At 37.3% G+C, this 16,877-nt stretch overlaps 1 protein-coding gene across 4 annotated transcripts in view; it reads right to left on the bottom strand.

Annotated features, from left to right (window-relative positions):
* Positions 1 to 5,140: 5,140 nt before the first annotated feature.
* LOC145997209 (uncharacterized) overlaps positions 5,141 to 16,877 on the bottom strand; it is a 31,593-nt gene continuing 19,856 nt past the window's right edge. The window contains exons 3-4 of one of the 4 annotated variants that reach the window (XM_083133963.1): positions 15,394 to 15,918; positions 5,141 to 11,152 (exon numbers count right to left, since the gene is read on the bottom strand). In XM_083133963.1, coding sequence (XP_082990089.1) covers positions 9,799 to 11,152; positions 15,394 to 15,918 — 1,879 coding nt within the window. In that variant the 3' untranslated portion in view covers positions 5,141 to 9,798. The other 3 variants (XM_083133966.1, XM_083133965.1, XM_083133964.1) reach the window with 3 other exon arrangements.

Raw genomic sequence — 16,877 nt, 5'->3', positions numbered from 1 at the left:
CACTATAAAAATGTAAAATTCCCGTCCATGTAGCAAGCACCGTGCCATGAAGGCATGATGTGAGGTTAGAGTCCCACACATTGTCGATCTTGGTCCTTTTGGAGGTGACGTGATCAGTACCACGCTCCGGCCGCCTTTACTCTCTAGGTTTGCCACCACATGCCCATTGATTTGAGGCGAGGTGAGCCACTTTATGCGAAGATAAGGCCGGGGAAATTCCGAGCTTAGATCACCCACGACGGGAATCGAATCCGGGTCTCTCGTGTGGCAGTCAGATGAAATACCATTTCTTTTCAAAGCGAAGTCCCTAAGTGGCAGTTTTCTCCACACAAACCTCATCTCAATTAATCTCAAATCTCGATTTGTTCATTGAGGATAGACAATCACAAACATCCATGTCCGATCCGGGATTCGAACCCAAGATCCCTGGCGTCATAGCATGCTGCACTCACCACTTCCCACGGGGGTCGAGAAACTAAACCACCGCGGCTCTTGTGAAACTATAAAACATTATAAATCCAGTATCATCGTCCATCTGTTTTCCACAGCTTTATTGTTTATTTCTGACCTTTTTCCTCCTGGCACCAGATCGCTAGACCCACTACCGTGGAGGAAGAAACTAGTGTGTTGGGTCTGCAGCTGTGGTCGATTTCCAAGAATCACCCCCGATATATCATGTTTCGCCGAGTGCTGCCAAAAGTTTGGAAGTCTCAAACCAAGTCTGGCGTTCGGAGAAATTCGTAACCATTCATCAACATCCAAAGGTGACAATGGGACATCTCGAGAATCAACAAGCACGGAAAATAAATTCTCATTTCTTCTGCATTTGGCAAATAAAACTAAAATAACATGAATGTTCTGGCATATATACGGCACATATGTATATACCGTAATTTCTAGTGTACTATGTTACTGACAAGAGTTATTGTCAAGTAAACCATCTGTCGAATAAACAGGGAAAGTGGAAATGAGAAAAAAAATGTGCTACAATGGGGTGGGGATGTCACAGATTCCTATCTCCACACTTGGGACATTTTTACCATCAAAAGGCAAGGCAGCAGTGGCGTGCCCAAGGGGGGGGGTTGGTGGGCTTATAACCATCCATTTGCTCCAGTATTTTAAAAAAAGAACGTCAAAGGCAGAAAAATATAGCAAAATGAAGACTGACTACTTTAAAAATGTGCACATAAACCCCCCCTCCTTTCGAAAATCCTGGGAACGCCACTGCAAGCCAGTAGAAAGATTTTTATCTTAAACATACTTGTCGATTTACTTCCACTTCTCAGGGCTCAAAGCTAGAATTGACCCTGGGAAGGGGGGGGGGGCTGACGGGTTATCAGGGGGGCTTCGTAAAACAAATCCATTTTCAAAAGTTTAACAGTAATGAAGGTGAATTAAATTATGTGTGTGTGTGGGGTCACTAAGTTACTGTAAAACATAACATTTAGAAATATCAAACAAATACTACAGTTTTTTTTCTACATCTTCTGTAACATCCCTTGAAGTGTTAATTGACTCCTTCTGACATCGTCCCTTACTAAACATTCCATACTACATTGGATGACAGAGATATTTATATCACGCAAGCAAAATGCATAATATTCAATAAAAGTGCAGATATGGAACGAATGTGAATGATTATGTCAAAATCACAGATGATTGTCTAACTGGGAGGTCGCACCAGGAGTAGCGAAGGTACAGATAAAGAAGTTCCCCTATGGAAGAACAACTTTCTAAAGTCTAGAGAATCTTCTAAATACTTGCAGCTACTTAGACTTCTGCTCATCAACAAGATGAACGAATGTAACACTTGCTGTTCAAGTTCTGTGAATTTATCCTTCACTAAGTTGTGAATATCAGAATGGGGCTGACGGCAGTGGCAAGGGAGGCCCCAACCCCTGCCTGGTTACGGACCTAGTTCAAAGTAAAGGATACTAAAATGCAAATATTCAAAATAACCTTCATTATTATTATTATTATTATTACGTGCAAATGTATAAAACGCATTATTTTAGCTTCAAATAAAATATTGAATCATATTTGTACACACTCAGAATAGTTGATAGAGATTTCTACGAGGAAAAACTTGACAATCAAATCCTTTCTATTTAGATATTTATTAAAATGCTCAGACCTTCGCCGGGGCATGAGATCCCCTTAATACCATAGAACTACCAATCCGAACTGAGGAACACACTGGCAGCTGAGTAGGAAACATAACCAATCAGAAGCGACCTCTAGGTCACGAGTGCACTTGGAATGGCGTGAGATGTAAACAATGTATCACTTCACATTTCTAAAAGCCAATAACTATTCAACCGAGAGGAATAACGTTTCATGTAAAACGTTATTAGGTACAAAACAATGGCGCTGCTTAAATACATACCTTACAAAGTTTACTGTACACATATGGATGAATACTTTAGTTGGGATCATAAGGCTTTGAAGAACAGGAAGGACGTATTTAGGGGGTTCAGACCTCCCCCCATCCCCACCTGAAAGACTTATTAAGTACGAAAATTAAATAATTAAAATATACTCATTTAGCATATGTTGTATAATTCCCTCTGAGCTTATTGGAAGACAAGGATTATATTGAGATCATATGGCTTTAAAGAATAAGAAGGACGTATTTAGGGGACCACAAGTGTAGTACCCTGAATTACATAATGTCCATTTCAAAAAAATATTTCGGCAATGAAATAAAATATTGATATTCTGTGATGACATAAAAATAAAATATGTCTTATCACTGCCGTACGCAGAGCGGGAGCTGAAGCGCTACAGCCCCTTCCGAAATTTTGAGAAAATCAAATAAACCGCAGGTTAAATGGTTCATGAATTTCTAACAATTGTCCAGATCAGCCTCCCCCCATGGCCAATAGCACGTCCCCCCCCCCAGATCATGCCATAATTCTGATAAGTATTTTATTACGACACTGTCCTATTACTGAAAGTATTTTCTTTTAGCTTTACTGAACAATTTACTTGATCTGCTCATCGTCCAAAGTATTCCTTTTCTTCATCTAGCGGATTAAATATGGTGCACCTAGTAGCAAGAGGGACTTGGAACCAATTAAAGTGAATTAATTACTAATCAAATATGTTCTTCTATGCCTCATCGTACACATTGCAGAACGATGACCCTTTTTTTTTCATATATTTTAGAAAAATATGTTGAATTTTATGATATTGAAAGGAAAAATACCCTTCCCCAAGAATTCTGATGGCACGGTCTTCGTCATTATCCTCGTATTGGTAGCCCTGGTCCAGATTGATGCTCCATAGATGCAAAAATTCATACATCCTGCTTCTCAAATGAAGCGGCTTAGGGTGTGAAGAAGTGAAATGATCAACCATTTTGAGTGATCCCTTTATGTCCGATGCATGTGACCAGTGTGTGCCTTTTGTGTAGCTATATGGGGTCTTGTCAAGTAATATTTTTTTTACTTTCATTTTTTAATACAATACAGCGCAATATATGTTATGCATAACTTGCATTTCCACAATGGTCATTTCCACTAATTTTTTTTTAAACATTTTAAAAATGCATGCCATCAAGAAATAACCCACGCTATTTCCTATTTTTTTGTGTGTTCATTTTCAGGGGGGGGGGAAATAGGCTTTCAAATTTTCGAGTCGAGATTGGTTGTTGCCACTAAGGAAGTATTCTCTCAGAGCTTTACTATAGTTTTCTCTGCCAAGTTAATATTATTGTACAATAAGATTTTGCTGTTGACTTGGGTTGAAACAATATGGTTGCATCTCGAGTGTTATAAGAGGAGCCTGAAATTATAATTTTGTTGGTAAGTATTGACATCAGAATGGTAAATAAAAAGAATTGTAAGTTGCAGATTTCCCCATTCCACACAAATACGAGAAAAAGATGCCACATTAAGAAATCTTCAATGTGCCCAGAAATAAAAAAAGACAACTTGCTTTCTTTTCCGTGATCAGTCCACATGGATGATAATCTTCAGTGCATCTCATGGTCGATTAGGGCATGGAGCAGCGACCAACACACCAGACATTGAGAGTACATTTGCCAGCAAACTGGATGCCACATCCGCATAACTGGAACCGTTAACTATATAATGAAATAAGCTCGTACAATCACATTTACAATTAAAATTAACATGTACCTTGTTACAAGAGGTGTTAGAAATGTTGTCTTTCTGCTTCCACACATTTAGAGTATTCTTAGAGCAAATTTTCACATCAGTTTTTTGTGTATCAGTTCCTGTTTTGAAATTGCTTCAATTTCTCTCCTAAGGTTTTCTTTCAATTCTTCTAATGCATAGCTTCAGCTTTAAAAGTTTGGTAGCTCGCTACACAGATGTTTTGAAAGTGTTTCTTGTGCAAGGCACCAGAGGAATTTTTGAGGAGCATGTTCCAATCGTGCCCCAACAGACCCTGTTTCCATAAATTCATTTAGAAGTTTTTGAACACTGTATCAAAACACCTTTGAATTTCTCTATAAGAATTCCTGACGTAAGACTAGTACATAAAGTTCATTGTTTTAAATTATACAAATAACATGATCTTATTAGACTGCAGAAAATCACTTGTAATATGTAAACTAAGACAAAACACTTCTTAACACCTTAAAACTTCACAGACACATGCAAATCGTCACTGGCTATCTAGATACTGAAGCACTGATGCATCCAGTGCCAAGGTCAGCTGTGCATGTAAATGTCTACATATGTGCTGTTCTTGCCCAGCATGCTATCCGCAGAACCACAGCCACGTCAATCGTGAAAGGCACTGTATTGAACAATTAACTTGGTCTGTGAGAGTGATGTATGTAAAAGTACAAATTACTAAAAACACTGGTGCTCTTTGCTTACAGTGTCGTGCATTACCATGGTCGTCCTTAGAGATGTTTGCATGACGAGGGGATTGAGGCCCTGATAAAACTTAAATATAAGAAATAATAATAATAATTGTATTTGTACAACAATAACTCATATAAACTAATAAAAATAAACCAGTTTTATTCCTATCATTATTATTACATCCTTCCTTAGGAGGCTGTTCTATTTGGTCCAACAGATAATCGAATATGCAATGCACCTGTTTTTATTATTTTTTACATTTCAATACAGTTTACAGAAATGCGTAATTATTATTAGGGAACAGATTTCTGGTGGTAAAAAAAGATGGATTTATAAACTCCATTTTAGGTGTTTTAGGTGCTTATAATAAATTAATAGCTGTAATTATTAGTTAACAATAACTTTATGAAATAACTATAATTTTAGATGCAATTTGTACACAAAAATCCACTATTTTCAGTGCAATGAATTTATTCATTGATTATAGAAAAGATACAGTTTTTTTATCATATTTTGAAGCACTACAGTACCATATGCTTTTCATTGTTCTCCATGATGAACTTCTTCAAGTCGTCCGTGAGAGGGTGCTTGTAGATGGAAATCCATATCTCCACTCTGCAGGAAATTAATGGCGCAAACTTCATAAATGAAACTGCTGCTGATTTCCAAGGCTGGTATTGGGGCTCGCCAAGGCGTAGTGGTAACATCGTCACCTTGTAACGAAGAGTTTGTTGGTTTGATAGCCATTGGGGGCATAGAGTGATTTGGCTCTTACTTTAAACTGTAGATCCAGTCTTGATTAGTTTATCTGCGCTTTATTTGTGCTAAAAAAACAACCTCCAAACTCAAACCATAGGCAGGCTCACAGTGGTCTTCTCTCCTTGATGAACAGCCTTCATAGTTGTAGTTTCTGCACAAATCCACCCTTTCTACTTAGCCATTGTGTCAATGGGGGGGAAAGGTGACGTGATTTGTCACTTGCAGGATTACCTTTCATACTCATCACAGCAGGCACCTGAAACAGCCAGTCATAGGGAGGTATTTTCGGAAACTGGCTATAATGGTATACAGAAATTCTCCTGTTTTAGGGTTAGATGTAACACCAGCTCAATTGTTAATGAGCAGGAGAGTAGGAACTCATTTACGAATTAGCAAGGAGCTACTTAAGTGTGAGGTACAATCAAATGTTACAAAATTATTGGCACAAAAACAAAGTAAAGCTAAATTTTATTATGATCGGTCTGCACATAGCAGACCTAACTTTCATTCAAATTAAAATTGTTTGATTCACAAAGATAAGGTATGGGTGCCAGGACAAGTAATACAAAGGCATGTATCTCCTAGGTCCTATGTAGTCAAAAATGAAAATAACCAGCTTCTTCGAAGAAACAAGTTACATTTAAGAAAATCATGTAATACACCTACATTTAGTAATAATATGTTTGATGGTGAATTGGAAGGTAACAACACTGAAACAAATGCTGATACAGAGAGAAATTCTGGATCACATAGTTCAGTTAACAATAGAGTAATTGATGTTGAGTCTTACACAACAAGAAGATCAGGTAGAAGAAATAAACAAACCAGAAAAACGTAAGGATTATGTCACATAAAATTTATAATGATTTGTTGTATGTTTAATCATTATATATATAAAAAAGTGAGATGTAACATATGTAGGCAAGTGGCTTGCAACAGTGCACAACACAAGATGGCTGAACACATCTACAGAGGTTAACCAGCTGTATGCACTTGTTCAATAATAAATACATGTTATTCAAGTTAACATTGTTTGAATATAAATTACAATATAAAACATGGGAATTGGAAAAAATGGCAAAAGGAAAAAAAAAGGCAATGGAGGAAATGGCCGAAATAAAAATGGCAAATGCAGTTATTATTATTATTTTACTTAAAAATTGACAAGTTATATATCAGTTTGAAATTAAAAGTTAATATAATTGTGGTGTCTTTTAACATTAATTAGTCTTTGAATGGATACATTTTATTTTATGTTTCCAAAAAATTATTATTATGCTGTTTATTTAATTCTTTTCGCAGGAGTTACTGTTAATAAAAGGTAACTTTTGTAAATAATTTGAAGCATGTGTAATGAAACTTGAGGGGGGGGAGTATAGCATATATTTTCATTTTGACTGAAAACAACTTTACACCTTGTTTTCACCTGATGACCAATCACACATGTTTGTTACTAGTATGGCTTCAAGTCAGCCGAGCCCTTATCTATTTCCCTCCCTCCCATTAATTTTCGCACAGAGACAAACGTGTTTATTTCTTCAAAATGAAAATTGTTAAATCTCAGAAAGCTGGATAGACGTTATTTTCTCTACACGAGTACAAAACAGTCTAATCGGAAAAATGTTATACGGTGGAGGTGTGCTGACAGGAATAAATTAGTGTCCAACATAAAGTCAAATTTATAGAGACATGTAACACAGACTGCAAAATTTGTGCATTGATTACAGTGCTAACAATAGAATAATGTAGGATTTCTTACGAGAAGTAGCACGTATCGTAAAGTTGGAATGCACGTAAAGAAACATTAAAGGTGAATAAATAATATAAATACAGTATTGTAAGGTGACAAAACCCAAGGTGAATAAATATTATCTTGTTTAAATACAGTATTGTAAAGTGACGAAATCAAAGATGAATAAACATTGTTAGTTAAATATAGCATCCATGTTTCTTCTTTACAATTTACATGTGAATTATTTATATAAATTATTTATTTTTGCTTTTACTTTCTTTTGGTCGTCATGTTTACTTTTTCATTCTCACGTTTGCCATTTTTACTGGACACCTCCTGAACACTTTCCTTGCTTTGTTTTACAGTGCAGAATTTGGTTGTTAGTTTGCCATTTTAAACAAAATGTGTGTGTGTTCCTTGCAACAAGGCAGTGCGCTATTTCACAAGAAGTAACATCACAGATGCAATCAAATGTGATGTTTGGTATCAAACATACTGGTGGCAAACAACCTTTTTTAAATGTTAGCACTTAAAAGACACACCAATGATTAAAATGTTACTGTCAATAGTTGTTTGGTTTGATGCGCTCCATACAATTCTGTGATCCATGGGTACCCTTAAAATGACGACTTAAAATACAATATATTGTATGCTGCACAGTACACATCTTTGCATACGAAATAGCACATTAGTGTTAAGTGGTGCCCCGACCTCAACTAAAGCTATAGGAGACTTCATGTCTCTTTACGTGGAAATTGGATAACTGCAGAGATGCTACATGTAACTTATCAAGTTCAGCGAAGGTGGTGGAACTTGCCCTGAATGTTTTACAACTGCACACATAAGAATGAACTTCGTGTATTCTAAAATGAATGTCCCAGCTTATACAGGGTGTCATTTTAATGGCGCCCACGGACCACGGAAACGTATAGAGGACATCAAAACAAACAACTTTTCTCAGTAACATTTTTCTCGTTGGTGCATCATTTCGGCGCTAGTCGTTCGAAAAAGCCCATTTTGCCACCTGAATGCTGGCAACCACACACAACATTTGATTGCATTTGTGACGTCATATCCCGTCGTGAAGCGATGCGTTACAGGGTTGCTAGGAACACACATATTCTGTGAAAAATGACATAGCTACAATCAGCCACATTATGTACCGTAAAACAAAACGAGAAAACACGTTCAGTAACCTAACAGGAAGTAAACAAACGATACGAAAAATGGTAGAAAGAAAATAGAATTCAAGTGGAAGTGGTCATATCGAATTTTGTATCAGCTTGCATGTCAAATATTTGCAAATCTAGTTACCAAGTTGGCATCTACAATTTAGTCTATCCACTTCGTCCTTCTGATACTAGTTGTCTGTGACACGCTGAACAGATGACAAAATAGAAATGAAAGAACTCAAAATTCCAAAGATAAGCAACACATAATATAATGTATATTCAGGGCATTATGAGGCAAGTGACAAAAATGGTTGAAAATACAGGGATATAAATAGTAGTAAAACAAACTCTCCGACGACTGTGTTTATCTACGCACCGGATACACATGTAATAGTTTGCAACTCTGAACCGGGCAGTATATTCGCTACTGATTCATCATTAGATTGTTACTGTGGTTGCACGTGTTTTAGCCGTAATGTAACAACGTGAACCTCAGATACTTCCGTTATCAGCACAAAGTACCACAAGGCATCTGGACACAAACCTGTAGATATCAACCTTGCAACCAGATTTGCAAATATAATTGACATGTAGCTGGGCGTAAACAGCCAAATGTAAGTTGCAAGTACAATACAATTTATTGTTGATGATATTTGACATGTAGGCCGAGTTAAAATCCGATAATGACACTTCATTTTGAATACGTTTTTTACCATTTCTCATATCGTTGGTTTACTTCCCCCTTCTTCTGAGATGACTGCTGAACTTCTGGCTGGTAGGCTATGATGTTTGGTTTACTGGACGTGTTTCTCGCTTCGTTTTACAGCTAATAATGTGGTTGGTAGTTTGTCATTTTTCACAAAATTTGTGTGATCCTTGCAACCCTACCGTGAGCTGTTTCGCCGCAGGAAATGACGTCACAGATACGATCAAATGTTGTGTTGGGTTGCCAGCATCCAGGCGGCAAAACGGTCTTTTTTGAACGGCTGTAGCGTCGAATTGACGCACCAACGTGAAAAATGTTACTGAGAAAAGTTTTGTTTTGATGTCCTCTACACGAATCTGTGGTCCGTGGGCGCCATTAAAATGACACCCTGTATATTTGCACTTGCAGCGCATCACACTTTGCAGCAAGAGTATTCTTGTGGGCAAAGTCATTAGTGAGTTCTGAATCTATATTTCAACTGGTCACTTGTAATATCCATCTCTCTTCACTGAGGCCATTTGTATGTATGATATTCTTCATGACTTCTCAAATGGACTTTCAAGATCCCATTATTAGTAAATCTCTTTTGCATTAAGTGCATTCGTATGGACGTTTTCGATCGTGGATTCTCAAATGCTGTTTCAAGTTTCCACTTTGAGTAAATTTCTTTTTGCACTCTCGGCATTCATACGGGCGAATCCCCTCGTGGATTCTCAAATGGACTTTCAATGCTGCACTGTAAGTAAATCTTTTTTTGCATTGAGGGCATCCATATGGAGGAACTTCCTCATGAATTCTCAAATGCTTTTTTAGGCTTCCATTATCTGTAAATTTTTTCTTGCACTCAGGGCATTCATACGGGCGAATTCCCTCATGGATTCTCAAATGAAGTTTCAATTTTGAGCTTTCAGCAAATCTCTTTTTGCACCGAGGGCATTCGTATGGACGAACTCCCTCATGGATTCTCAAATGTTTTTTCAAGTGTGAACTTGTAGTAAATTTCTTTTTGCACTGAGGGCATTCGTATGGACGAATTCCCTCGTGGATCCTCAAATGGATTTTTAAGTCTCCATTTGCAGTAAATCTCTTTTTACATTGAGGGCATTCGTATGGACGAACTCCCTTGTGAATTCTCAAATGCATTTTCAAGGAACCAGTGTATGCAAATTTCTTACTGCATTGAGGGCATTCATATGGATGTGTTCCATTATGGATTCTCAAATGGACATTCAGGGTTGATTTTTGTCTAAATTTCTTCTTGCACTTGGGGCATTCATATGGGCGAATTCCCTCGTGGATTCTTAAATGAGCTTTCAATGATCCACTTTGGATAAATTTCTTTTGGCACTGAGGACATTGGTATGGACGAGTTCCCTCATGAATTCTCATGTGGACTTTCAAGTGACAACTTACAAAAAATCTCTTTTTACAAACAGGACATTCATAAGGACGATCTCCATTGTGACTTCTCAAGTGGACTTTCAAGTTCCCACTTTGAGTAAATCTCTTTTTGCACTTTGGGCATTTGTATGTATCGATTCCTTCATGGCTAATTTTTTGTTTCAATTTTATCTCTTGGGTGATACGTTTCTTGCATGGTTTTCCTTGAAGTAAAATATATTTATTGTGCTTTTTGATATGGCTTATTAAGTGTACTTTCTTTGTAAATGATTGTCCACAATGAGCACAATTAAAAGGATAACTTCTTTCCTTGATTGTAGGTTTGATGTGAATGTTTTCTTTTTCATTGGTGATAATCTTGTAATCATTTCTAATTAAAGTAACTGATGTATTCATTGTTTTTTTATTACAACACATTGAATTGGTTTCAAAGGTTTGTTGATTTTTAACACCTCCATCAACAACTTCCTCAGCACATATGATTCCTGGAGGATTCCCACAAATTGTAGTCAAATCAGGTAATATTACATTTCCTCCTTTCTTCCTGAAATAAATTGTTTCAACATGCAGAATGTATTACAAAAATATATATAATTACAGCAATGGCTGTGCTATATTAAATTTACAATTGTACAACAATGTGTAATTCTATTGGCATACAGAACTATACCCCTCACAAATAACATTATTTGTACATTATGGCATTTTTCTCATTTCTATACAAATCTATATTAGCAGCATACACTCTGAGTCATATAGATAGCCTTTGAATGACACAGCTCTATTGTTCAAGGAGTGTTATTTTTCTTTCTCCATCTTCATGGCACTCTTTCAAACAAATCTTCAATTACTGAGTTTGCCTACACCCAGCTTGCAATGTTGTAGAAGATTACTCATGAATGACCAACAAGCTTTCTCCACCCTGGGGACTCTCATGACAGATAAGACTACTCTGGCTTCCTTCAAATTCCTTGTTGCAAAAAAAGAATGCTCCAGCGACATCAAATCCGGGAACTTTTCTAATGTGATTACATCACCCCCACTCACGGCCGGATAGAGAAAGTGTGGGACGTTACCCCTTCATGGCATGGTGCTATGCACAGGGGAGCACTTTACCTTTTTTTACCAGCAACATCAAAGCTTCTGTGGAAGTTTATCCTGTGACAGCCAAGCAGTTTTATGAAAATCCCTATGCAAAATAGGCACTATATATTCCAAATTCTGGTAAATTGAGTGTGTTCAGAATTACTCTGTAAGAAAGGTGATAAAATGAACTGCAATAATTACCGTGGAATTTCTCTACTCTCAACAACATATAAAATATTATCTAACATGCTTTTAGCAAGAATAACCCCATATGCTAATGAAATTATAGGTGAATATCAATTTGGATTTAAACATAACAATCAAATTTTTCACATTAGACAGACACCTGAGAAAAAGTGGGAATAATAATCAAAATGTGCATCAGCTATTCATTGATTTAAAAAAAACAACAACATATGATTCAGTGAAATGAGATCAATTATACAGGGTGGGGCAGAAAAACGGCAAAATTTCAATTGACGTAAAATGCACGAATAATCACAGAAAAAAACACATTTAATGATGGATATGCATGTTCATAGTATGCCATTAACTATGACATTTACATGTCATTTTACTTCTTAAAGATCAGAAAGATTTGTTCGATCTCGGCGTACACATTCTGAAAGTCTGCTGTGGAAAATCTGGAATGCCCGCTGTATCATGTCTCAAGGAATATCACTGATTTCTCCTGCAATCTTCTGTTTCAGTTCAGCAATGGTTGCAGGACGTGTGCTGTACACTTTACTTTTGAGATGTCCCAACAGAAAGAAATCGCAAACACTGAGATCAGGGGATCTCGGAGGCCATGAAATGTCACCGTTACGTGAAATGATCTGCCTTCTAAACAATTTGCAAATCGCCTCCATCGACTGTCAAGCATTCCTGCTGAAACCACATGTTGTCGGTGTCAAGATGTGCATCGTGCAACTTTGGTGCAAAGAATGTTTCAAGCGTAGCAACATAATGATCTGATGTCACTGTTGTTGCAATGCCTGCCTCACTTTCAAAAAAATAAGGGCCGAAAACACCATGACTTGACACTGCAAACCATACTGTAACCTTGGTGCTATGTAATGGACGCTCGTGAACCTGACAAGGATTTTCCTGTGACAAGTAATGGAAATTCTGTTTGTTAACATAGCCGCTAAGGCGGAAATGGGCTTCATCAGACATCCACAAATTGTTAAGGAAATTGGCATCCTCGTTCACTTTAGCCAACACCAATTCGCAAAACTTCTTCCGCAACACACGGTCTTCAGGATGTAATTGCTGCACAATCTGTAACTTATAGGGGTGGAACTTCATTTCATGCAGTATTCTTTGTATGCTTCTTCGACTACACTGTAGGGCTGATGCATGTTGTTGAACAGAGCGGAGAGGCGAGGGCTTCTCTGAATGGCAACTCGAACTGCTTCAATATCCTCTGGTATACGTACTGTTAGAACTCTACCTGGGGGCTTCTTCTTCAACGGTGAACTGGTTTCTTCGAAATTACACACCCATGTTGTAATCGCATGAGCTGATGGGACACGAGCATGATGTCCTAGCTGGTAATGCCGCCGAAATATCCTTTGCACTGCAGTCACACTATCACCGTTCTCATAAAAAGCTTTCACAGCGAATGTACGCTCCGAACCATTCCAATGGTGCATCATTATTAAATGGCAAAGCCTCCTCAATGATGTTGCATCGGTCCCGAACAAATGCCAGTGCTACAGTGTCGCCAATTCCACATTTAAATTTTGCAGTTTCTCTGTGCCACTCTGTATAATATATTAGTCGACTTTGGAATACCTAAGTTGTACAAAGACCTGTACATGACAAACACAACACACTAAAAAGTCAGAATATACCAAAAGTTTCCTCGCAGACAGTGCAAAAGACCAAATCTTCGCAAGGAAGCTAAAAACCTTTGATAAAACATTGTTGTCATTGCCCAACAGAGATGACAAACACCTGGGAAGTTTAAAAGTCTCTCTGAGGAAAGCAAAATTGGCACATTCAACAACAATATGCTGAAAACTTACAACTACATTCCAACGACCCACTGGAGAGTGCAACCCTTGCAACAAATGACCATGCATTAGACGGCTGTGTCCAATATGAAGCCGGGTAAGAAGAACTACTTCTTGATGAGAAGGATGGGACAAGGAATGCCATGCACCTATGGTGGGCTTCATAGCATGAACCTTGTTCCCCATTACCACATCCCACTCTTCCTTCTAAGTGTCAAGAATGCAATGAAGAATACAATCTGCACACTGCTAGATAGCAAAAGATGGAAGAGAACGCCACCATCTGCACCAGCAGACTTGGCGGCAGCACTGGCTGCATCCTTCTCCTGTATGCCAATGTGACTAGGGACCCAGCCGAAGTGGACATCAGCACTGGCAGGTAAGGACACTAGCCATTGACATATATGTTACATGCCAGGATGCCTAGAATTCAGCAATTCCCGACTCTGGGCCAAACTAGTAAAATAACTTCCCCAGGCCGTGAATATCAGTAAAATCCAATGCTTTTAGGACTGCATACAATTCTGACATGCAGATGGAACAGGCAGAGTGTAGGGTGAAACTACTTCACGAGTCCACAACAAAGGCACATCCTACTGATTCCACAGATTTGGACCCATGTAAAACACATTAAAATAGGGACACTGAGAGCAAAGTTCTAAAAATCTCTGCTGGTATACGACTATTGGTGTTTCTGCTTTTGCAAGGGCAGTTACAGACAAACCGATGGAAGATGCAGGAAGGCTGGGAGAGGAGAAATGAGTGTAGAAATGACAGGAAGATCACTGTGAAGATAAAATGCTGTCAGGATCTTGTCTCTGCATGCACAACAAATAGTAGAATGAGGATGTAGCCGATACCTAGCCAGCCTATGAAGGATACAAGGGCATAGAGCAAAGGTGGAGGAAGTAGTTCACTATAAGCCACTGTCTTCACAGAAACAGCTATGGCTCAGACGCCTCGATATTCAAACTGATGACAGAACTGGTACAGAAAGCACTGGAACATACACAAATACCAGGATGATGGATGATGTCGATAATTTGAAGCTGAAATGGATAGATGGATGAATATACAACACATCCATAATCTAAGCTTCGACTTGATAAGTGAACGGTACAGGCAGAGCAGTACCACTCTATCAGTACTCCAAGAGGTATGATTTAAAATGTGTAGAAAGTTGAGAACCCTTACACAAGAAAATTTAAGCTAATGAAGGTGAGATTGCCAGGTTAATTTCTTATTGAAAGGAGGCAGAGAAATCGAACCTCATTTACAAAACACAGAGGCCATCTACCCATGTACAGGTCTGGGTCAAAATGGCAGGTACATTGACCACAAAAATGAACAGGCATGGATTTCTTGGATGAGAATCTGAAACCAGTGTGGTAGAACAACTCAACCAAACTTTTTATGGTCAGTTGGAGCACACGAGAAGCTAACTTCAGAGAACTTATATACCAACTGGATATCTTGTAAGCAAGGTTGTAAGATAAGAAGGTTGTATGAAATTTCAGTTGTCAATTATAGCAAAAATATCCCCAAATTGATGTCTTCAACAATTTTGGTGCCATTTTGACTTAAATGTGACCGAGAATTCTGGAAACCCTTCTTTATTAACATTGAAAAACAGACTAGTGACAGGAATATAGTACTTTGTAATGTAGGTATTATTGATTACCTGGAATTAGCATCTTCATTATTTACTGGGTACTTAAAATCCATATCAGCCAGATTGATCATGTTTTCCTCTTCTGTTTTAATAGTTAGGATTTCATCATGATGTTGTTTCACAATTTCCTCCTCCTTTAAATATTCTCTTTTCAGAAATGAAATTTTATTCTTCTCTCTTTTGTCAAATTTATTTTCTTCCCAATTGAATGTATTTTCCTCTTTCTTGACTTCTGATTTGCAGACAACTGACTGTTCTGCCATATTTACGTTTCTAATGATATCAGGGTTTTCATCTGATAATGGAACAGGACCAAAATTATCTAATTCATTCTTGCAGATGTCCCCTACTTTACATATACCATATTTGAGCACTGATGTTTTCTCAGAGTTTGTATTTTCTGTTTTTAAGGAAGAGCTGGAATTTGAAAAGTCTGATGAAGAGTTGTATTCTTCAGTAGTATTTTTCTGTGATGTGGTGAGATCAACTTCCCCATAACATTCCAATTCTGTGCTGCCAGTTGATATAATTTCACTGAAATTATGAGACAGAAAAATATAATCATTAAAAATAATGGCCATCAATAAAACAAAGAAGACAAACTTTTAGTCTCAAAATTAGTGAGCATATTTAGTAATGGAAGTGGTTATCATGAAAATGATGTTAGGTAGTATGAAAAGAAGAGCCAATATAGAATAATGAATCCAAAAGCAGTGTCATTTCACATAAGTAAGAAATTTTTATAATTTTTGTTACTATTTTGAAGTTTCCATTTTAATGTATGTGTGTGTAGAAAATGAGGTTATAATTCATATTTTCATATGAAATCTGCAAACTGTACTAACACAAGAAGGAAAGAAAACAGAGTAAAAAAATGAACAAATCATGCACAAAAGTTAAAAAATAGCTTTATCCTTCCTTGGAAAATATTCCTCACATGCAATGCAATTAATTCATTACATCAATCATCCACAAAAATATTACACACTGGGATTTTATATAACACATTTATTTGGTTACTTATTACATAAATGGTTCACATTGCAACTGTAATTTATTCTCGTTCTGTTGACTACATTGTTGATATTTCTATCTGCAACAGTATGGAACATGTCATTTATTACATATAACATTAGTATGATTACAATACACATACATCCACTTGATTACATATATGGGATGCAGCATTATTAAAGTTGATGGCAAGTGTTCAACAATAGATGGCTGGATTTCACAAATACGATTTTCAGGTTGCCTGAAACTGCATATTTATCTGCTAAAGGGGTTCAACCCTAACTGGTACATAGAGGACTTTGATATGCACCTGTGTGCATTTATATTTGTTTTGAGTGAATGCTTAATATTATTCTGTGTATGTTTGAAGTTATACTTACTATTTTTACAAAGTCGAAAAGTTGAACCTCACATGAGTCATAAGAAAAACTTGCCAGCTGGCCTCTGTGGCAGAGTCGTTAGCACAATGCCAGAGGTCC

Source organism: Lepisma saccharinum, chromosome 13, assembly GCF_977018435.1.
Source record: "Lepisma saccharinum chromosome 13, izLepSacc3.1, whole genome shotgun sequence".
Lineage (NCBI taxonomy): Eukaryota > Metazoa > Arthropoda > Insecta > Zygentoma > Lepismatidae > Lepisma > Lepisma saccharinum.
This window is presented reverse-complemented; position numbering and strand designations above follow the sequence as displayed.